The 8,090-nt window shown below is 43.7% G+C and overlaps 1 protein-coding gene across 1 annotated transcript; it reads left to right on the top strand.

Moving 5' to 3' along the window:
- The first annotated feature begins 3,585 nt into the window (after positions 1–3,585).
- Positions 3,586–5,480, top strand: LOC119808937 (growth/differentiation factor 3). The gene is made up of 3 exons (XM_038321502.1): positions 3,586–3,609; positions 4,618–4,860; positions 5,334–5,480. Exons 1-3 carry the CDS (start codon positions 3,586–3,588, stop codon positions 5,478–5,480), a joined length of 414 nt encoding a protein of 137 aa, XP_038177430.1.
- The last annotated feature ends 2,610 nt before the right edge of the window (positions 5,481–8,090 follow it).

The raw sequence follows: 8,090 nt of genomic DNA, 5'->3' as shown, positions 1-8,090 counted from the left end.
TCGATTGCCTGGGCTTCAAGGCTTTCCTTACTCCTTGGTAATTGTGTGGTGGCAGATAGATTGATTAAGAGACCATCTGGACTTCAGTTTCATCTGAGAAAGAAACACAGTAATTACACCTTCTGTTGAAGGCCATTACCAACATCAAGCAAGTTAGTTAGTGTGGTGGAAGCACCAGAATTAGTCATATTTAGCAGTATTTGCATGTACTATGCGAATATTAATTGTGGTTATCACTCTTTATCTTCAAATAAGTTTGGTATGACTTTAGAGTGAGATCTCCACCAATCCCCCATTGGGGGCAGGAAGAATACACTAAAAATAGAATTCTTATGTCTTTTTTCTTCTATTTCTATGTTTTTGTGTTTTAGGGTATATCAACTATGCTTATAGTTTTACTTATATAATTTATTTTTATCTAAAAACTTCTAAAAGTTTCTTAAATTTTATTTATCATTATTGTTATTGTTGGTGGTGGTGGTGATGGTGGTGGTATGCGTGTGTTCAGGTATTCACGTGAAGGGCAGAGGACAACTTTGTGGATCTGGTTCTCTCCTTCCTTTACGTGGGTCCTGCGGACTGAACTTAAGCCGTCAGGCTCTCCCAGCAAGCATCTTAGCCAGCTGAGCCATCTTGCCAGCCTTGGCTTCTTAATGGTTGAACCTGTATAATTACTTTTTATGGGCGAGGTACTCAAGGAAATGTAAAGATGGTTGCCTTACAGTGTGCGTGACACCCCATCCACAGAAGGGACACGCAGTTTACAATTTACAAAGCACCCTGATCAGTGGAACATATCAGGTACGAAGTATTGGCAGCTGCTTCTGATCCTCAGGACATCCACATGCACAGAAGGGCACTGGGAGGGCCTGCACCTTACCACATCAGCACTATCCTTCCCCTCTAGGCCTTTGCTAGGCTTTGCAGGCTCCCAGAGGAGTTGACTCCCATGTTCTTAGTCTGTGTTCTCACCCTGCCCTCCCAGCTGTGGCACGGTGTGACACATAGATATAACCCACTGCAATTTGAGGTGTCCCTATCTCCAGAGGGACAGTTAGTGGATGATCTTTTGTTGCTGACTCTTTTCACAAACAGGAAAGCCCTCTGAGAAGCATATGAAAACATTTACCATACAAAGCAATCTGGCCTCTCTGCCTGATTCATTTTCAGAGTTTTCTCCTGTAAAAGAAGCTAACAAAACAACAGCTGCTTAGCCACAAATTACCAAAACAAGCTCTTTCTCAAGGCAATTTACAAGTTCTCGAAGGAATGCCCTTCACACATTCACACTTGGTGCAGCTTTTGAAGCCTTGCTGAGAATTTGAAGATTAATTTATGTAAACAAAAAAGGAGACCCAGGTTTGCAGTGAGATTCCATAAGCTCACTACATATTTAATTGGAGTTCTGTAAAATCTGCTCCTTAAGAAGCAGAGGACATAGCTCAGCTCCAAGGAGAGGCTAATCATCACTTTCTCACTGGATAGGAAAGTAACAGAGGGGCTGGTGGGAATTAGTGGGCTGCCAGGGGTGGGGGGGTGGCACACAAATTATTTGCTTTCTAAATTAGTTTTCGATCTTTAGCTTTTAAAAGTACCCATTCCTTCACCAAAGCTCATTTTTTCAATTGAGCTACTTTCATGATATTATTATTTTTATTAATTATTATTATTATTATTATTTTGGAATAAGGTCTAATGAAGCCCAGGCTGGCTACACATTTTCTATGTAGCAGAAGATGACCTTGAATTTCTAATCCTCCTGCCTCCACCCCTGCATTGTTGAGATTATAAGTGTGTGCTATGCCTGGTTTTTGTGGCACTAGAGACTGAATTCAGGACTTTATGCACGCTAGGCAAATACTACACTGACTGAGCCATATCCCTAGCTCTGTAGCTCATTTATCTTACTCTGTCTTAGAGATGGGGCCTTACTATGTAGCCTTGGCTTGTCCTGCAACTAGTTGCAGGAACCTGTCTAAGCTTGAACTCAGAGTTCCACCTGTTTCTGCCTCCTGAACGCTGGGTTAAAGCCATGGATCACCACATCTGAATGCTGGAATTAAATACTTACATCACCACATCTGATAATATTTCATGATTATTCTGAGCACATTACACACATATGTAAGTATAGAATGAACCTGTCAATTAAGGTACGACAAGCTTCACTCATGAGTTAACCTGCTTGGTATAGTTCTTGCTTTTATTAAAAGACCAAATTCATCGACATACACACAATCATGTTAGAAACTGACAGAACCCTGTCTTGGGCTCGTCTTTACCTTTCTTTTTCTATTTTCCAGCTACAAAGCAATTATCTGAATGCTGACCCCACAAGCTTTCTGTGTTGCTGGGTGAGTCCGTGAGCTGACGCCAGGGAAACATTTTTAAAGATGGAATGCATGGATTATTAATTTTGATATACTTATTCACATAATTTGAGAGTTTTTTTCATGGCACTAAATCTCCCTTAGGTTTCTTTTTTATGATTGTGTGTATGTTGATGTAATTTGGTCTTTTAATAAAAGCAAGTACTATACCAAGCAGGTTAACTCATGAGTGAAGCTTGTCTTATCTTAATTGACAGGTTCATTCTATACTTACATATGTGTGTAATATGCTCAGAACAATCGCTAGGTCTGACTCTTGAAGAGGATTGTGGCAGCATCTTTGACTTTTGTCATTTTTGTACCGGTTTAATGACTTGCAATTTTCCTCTCCTTAAACACAATTAAGACAAGATGGGCACTTGATTTGATACGTCCAGATCTAGGGAATTTTACCCTTTTGATGTGAAGGAATTTCTGTAAACAATTCCAGAGTTTTGCAATAGCCAGTCACCCCTTATTTATGTCTAATGAGCAAGCATACATACTGGGCATTTTCTATGTACTGGCTGTGTACTGTAGACAACATGTATCAGTGATTCTCAAAGTCTGGTCTCAGGACCAGCAGCCTCAGCATCATCTGGGAACTTGCTAGAAAGGTAACTTCTCAGATTCCATTAACTGATGTTTTCCATCTGGCAAGAGACTCAGCAAGCTCCGTTTTAAACCAACACTGAGGCCATTCGGTTGTCTAAAGTTTGAGAACCATGCTCTGGAGGACTCAAGATTGAGTGCAGCTGGTTCAGCCTCCAAACCTGTCCTTGTTCTAGCCTTTGTATTGCCACGTTCTGTCAATACACACACTCCCTAGACATGCTATTATATTATTGCGCATTCTGAGTTTAGTTTGAGAAATACTCTGTATGATCTCATAAGCAGATTCTGAAGTTGTCTTGAGAATGGCAGATTCTCCCACCTGAATCCACTTCTCCTTGGATTCCCGTTAAGGCCCACACTGTACCGGTGAACCTAAGGCCCGCACCTGGGCAGGTGGGTATTTAAGGGCAGTAGATGGGGCCGCCAGCTTTGGAGAGAGGTGCGATGGGGTCTCGCTGCAGCATGGGTGGCTGCTCTTGGCTTAGCTGTGGTCTTTTTGTGCTGGGTCTTTGGTACATGAATTTTAGCTGGGTGCAGCCACTGGAATGTTCCACTGCCATTCTGCCTTCTGGTGTCCGTGAGATCCTTTCTTCTAGACAACATGGCTTTACCATCACATCTAAAAGTGAGTGACTGCGGTTTTGTTCTCTGCTGGGGAGTAAATAATCAGGGAGCCATGCGGTAGGATTTTATGGGGCTAGCAGGGAAACAGACATTTGAATTTCTTGGGAGTTGAGTAGCAAGTAGTTACTGGGCAGGAATACACAGCTGTCTTCAGGTCTGTCTCCTGGTTTCAGCTCTGTGGATCCCAGAGGTAGACTTAGATTTAATGGCAGGCGTCCCGGTGTTTCGTAGGCAAAGAAAGATGTTCTAAAGTATGAAGTGCACAACACAGGTAGTCCTGCCAGCAACTCGTGTGCTATGACATGTGGCAGGGCAAGTGGCTTGTCCTGGGTCATATAGCACCAGTATATGGTCGTCAGCCCCAAGACTGCCCTTCTCTGGTTTAATTTCAATCATGGTGTCCTAAGTGGAGATGATGAGAAATCCATTTTTCAGTTGCCATGGAATCAAGAGCTGGCTTCATGAGTGGGTGTACGCAGATGGATCTGCTAAGCAACTGTTTGGCCTGCAAGTCTTGGGGTGATAGGGAGTAAGGGAATGATGTCTTTCTCTGTGGGACTATGGCAGCAACCTTCTGAAGCTTCCCTCTGCTCCCATAGGCAGCCAGTTCCTGCATAGTTACTGGCTTCTGCACTTTGAAGCAGCTCCCTTCTTGGGTTCTTCCCGACTACAGCTCTGGGCCTGGGTACCAATTCCTCCTCATGCCTCTGAGCTCATTCTAGAGTTCAAGGACCATGAAAAGGACCTACAGAGGATCCTTCTGGACACTTTCCCTATTATCTTCTCATCGTATGAGTCAGAAGGAGGAGTTCTATTGGAGATCTACTGTTTACTAGTGTATTGGATGGAGGTGGTGCCTATCCTCCTGGCAGAGAAGTCTGTGTCCACTGATGTTCCCGGAGCCATCCTGAGGGAATGCTCTAGCACCCAAGACAAGCGAGATGCAGTGCTGCTGTTCGTATCCTTGTCCTACGCTCAACCATCCCTGTTTCACCTGCCTTACGTCCAGGAGCCCTTTATCCCTAATGTGGAACAGCTGCTCTTAAGCTCGAATCACCAGGAGGTGGACCATGACCAGGTTCATCTCCCCACACAGAAGCTCTGTCACCTGCAGGATCAAAAGGTGAACCTTTACAGAGCTTCGTGGGGCCAGTGTATCGTGGCACCCAAGACTCTCAGCTTCCCGTCCTGTCAGGGGAACTGCCTGGCCCTGAACAGTGAGCTCCTTCACTCCAATTTCGAATGCTATAAGGTACAAAATAAAGTCTTATTTTATTTGGGGCTATATTGGAATAACACTAAATGTTTTGCTCCTTTTGAGTCAGTAAAGCTGGAGCTAATGTAATCTGCACTAATGTAGTTTGTTATGTCTTTTCCTCAATGTGATCTTACTTACTATAATTTTTTGTTCATAATTCACACCTCCAGTTTTTTTTTTTGTTGTTGTTGTTGCTTTGAGACAGGGTTGGGCCTCTCTGTGTAGTTTGGGCTGTCCTAGAACTTATGTAGAACAGGCTGGCCTTGAACTCACCTGCCTCTAATTAATTCAAGGAGTAAGCCACCATGCCCACTTGAACACCTCCAGTTTTTAAAAGTTCATCCCGAAGTCCTAATCTGGAGGCTTCATGTACCCAGCCTCCTTTCCCACTTAACCTGCCATGTCTGCTGATTAACTATGGAACCAGGACTACAGTAGATTTCACCTTTCTGTCCTTTGTTCTGCAGAGGGAGGCACCCACCTGCTCCAGGCTCTTTCAGGTCTGTAGTCCCATCAAGGTTCGTCTTTTCTCCTTGATGGTCCAGGATGATGAACACAAGATGAGCGTGCACTACATGAACACGTCCATAGTGGAGAAGTGTGGCTGCTCCTGAGACCCTGTGCAGCCGCTTGTGGGTCTGATAACTGTTTAAGTCTTAGTGGCCCGTGAAAGGTCTGGTCTCCAGAGCTCTTTGGGGGTCGACGAGGGGATTTGGTTTTTGTTTTCCAAAGCACAGTCAAGATGGAGTTGCGGGACTCAGCTCTCCATGGATATTTCTCTTTCTAGGCAGAATCCACTGCACTATTATTCTAAGGCATTGGTATTACTGAGAGTCTGGGCCCATTGGGTATCTGGTTGCTTGTCATGAATTGTCTAGGGAGGCCAGGTTTAACGGCCATCTTTGAGGATACTTAGACGGGGGAACAAGAACTTAAATGAGTGTTTTTCTCCTCTGTGTTGGGCTGAAACTCTGCTGTTTAAATGGGGCCCTGTTTTGGATTTTTCCAGGCTATTGCTATTGTCTGAACCATACATAGGTTTAGGGCTGACTAGAAGCTGATCTAGCCTTGGAATGACAGAATTTCTGGCCTCTGGAGTAAGTGGAAACTCTGTCAAGGGGGTGTTGTGTCACAGGCTAGCCATGAGTGGAGGGCATCATGACCCTCACTGTCTTCAGACTAGTGGGGGTAGGTCTTTTGTCTGATAGGAGGATTAAGTATCACTGTTTTAAGAGACTTCCTGCCTAATAACTTTAACTTAATGGAAATTAGCTTTTTAAAATTATCTTCAATAAACTGCTATCATATCAACTGAGAGTCTCTTAATTTGGATTTCCCACCTCCTTTCTTTGAGCCAGCAAGATGAGTGAGTATACGTTGGGTTTAAAGTCTTATCGTTAAGGACCCTGAAAAAAAATGTTTTTGGTGATAAATCTTTGCCTATTCTAGCATCCACTCAAATGACTTCTGAAATGGTCAAAAATAGACATAGAGAAGAATTCCAGGATGGACTTCATGTCAAAATTACACTTCAGTTTGGCGTAGAAGAGAAACATTTTGTATCTTCCAACATCACATGCTCTGTCCCCTCAACAGGAGGGGAAGAGGAGCACACTCGGGACATTTAGACATCTCAGAACTGCCTTATGACCCTGTCTTGTCTCTGCATCCATGTGGAAGGATGGAGTGAGGGCTGGTTTTACACTAGGCCTTGGGGGTGTGTCCTAGCTTTGCTTTTCTTGGGCGCGCTCTCGGCAGGGGCTGGAGTTTCTAAAGTAAACAATGGTGCCAAGCTTCTGCCAGTCCTGGGTGGCTTTGGTAGTGGCTTCTAAGTTTTGGGGTGTGTGTGGCATGTGTGAGGAGGTCTGAAGATCACTGGGAGTCAGCTTGCTATCATGTGAGTCATGAGACTTGAGCACAGGTTGGCTGGTAAGTGCCTTCACCTTCTGTGGGCCCTGTTTTGTCTGGTACTTCCTGCAATCCAAGTCTGGCAGATGTAAGAGTAATTTACATTTGACTTAGGTTTCAATAGCAGCACCTACCAGAGGAACAACATGGAAAGCCTCCTTTTCAGATGTAATTCTGTCACCAGAGACTGACTTGGGGCAGCAGGTCCAAGACTTAGGTCTGACTGTCCCTTTGATACTGCTTTGTCTGTAGCTCTTTAACAAGGTGCTGTGGGGGACATTTCAAAATTATGACCCTCAAGTTTCCAGAATGATAGTATTTTGCTATGTTAGTGTTATGTACTAATTTAAAGATCTCAACAAATCTAATCAATGTCTTCGTTGGGAGACACTCAGATGGGAATTTAAAGTCCTAGCCCATTACGTTGCTCATTGTTTTTGAACACAAACCTTATAGAAAGATTCCTAAAGCAGAAATGGTGGGCATAGAGCTGCTAGTTAGAGTCGAGTTGGCCAAGCCCAACTTTTGAGCTTCTCTAAACATTGCCCATTCTACCCCCCATCCCAACTGTGTCTTCATTTTCTCTATAGGGGAAGGTATTCTGATGAGGAAAACATCATTGTGTTTCCAGTTGCACCTTTTTAAAATAAGAGCTTGACTATTTCTTAAGCCTTCCTGAATTTTTTGAGTTTTTTTTTTTTTTTCCTAGTTTCCTTTTTTGGTTTTTTGAAACAGGGTTTCTCTGTAGCTTTGGAGCCTGTCCTGGAACTAGCTCTGGTAGACTAGGCTGGCCTCAAACTCACAGCTATCCACCTGTTTCTGCCTCCTGAGTGCTGGGATTAAAGGCATGTGTCATCATTGCCCGGTAGTTTATACAACTCTTAATGAGCTTTATAAGTGTGCACAAATGCTTCAGTTGACTCTACACGGAGTTTGTAGGAATAAATTAGTCACTCATGTTTATTGATCCTGAGTTTCTTATTTACTTAGTCTTTCCTATGAAAAGACCATAGGAGTTCTGTAGCTTGCAGCTCTCGGGTCTATTTCTTGGTTCCAGACCTTCTCCTTCCTGGAACTTGTTTCTGATTGGGGAGAGATGCCGATCTCTCAGATCTAGGTAGGGATGTGAGAGCATTTGGCTGGGATTCTAGGAAGGCTTTGGTTTCAAAACCAGGGCCGAGGTTGTGCTAACAAAGAACTACACTGCTAAGGCAATTTGAGGACAACAGCAAAGAAAGCTGAATGGAGCTTGGGCTTCTCTGGCCGGGGCAGGCAAGCTTCATTTGTGAAGGGCCTGAGAGTAAATGTCTTGAGAA

Source organism: Arvicola amphibius, chromosome 3 (genome assembly GCF_903992535.2).
Source record: "Arvicola amphibius chromosome 3, mArvAmp1.2, whole genome shotgun sequence".
NCBI lineage: Eukaryota > Metazoa > Chordata > Mammalia > Rodentia > Cricetidae > Arvicola > Arvicola amphibius.
This window is presented reverse-complemented; position numbering and strand designations above follow the sequence as displayed.

Coding starts and splice junctions, on each gene's coding strand:
- LOC119808937 (XM_038321502.1), top strand. CDS start 3,586: ATGGCTTTACCATCACATCTAAAA. Junction 3,610..4,617: donor CTTTACCATCACATCTAAAA/GTGAGTGACTGC, acceptor CCTTACGTCCAG/GAGCCCTTTATCCCTAATGT. Junction 4,861..5,333: donor CCAATTTCGAATGCTATAAG/GTACAAAATAAA, acceptor TTTGTTCTGCAG/AGGGAGGCACCCACCTGCTC.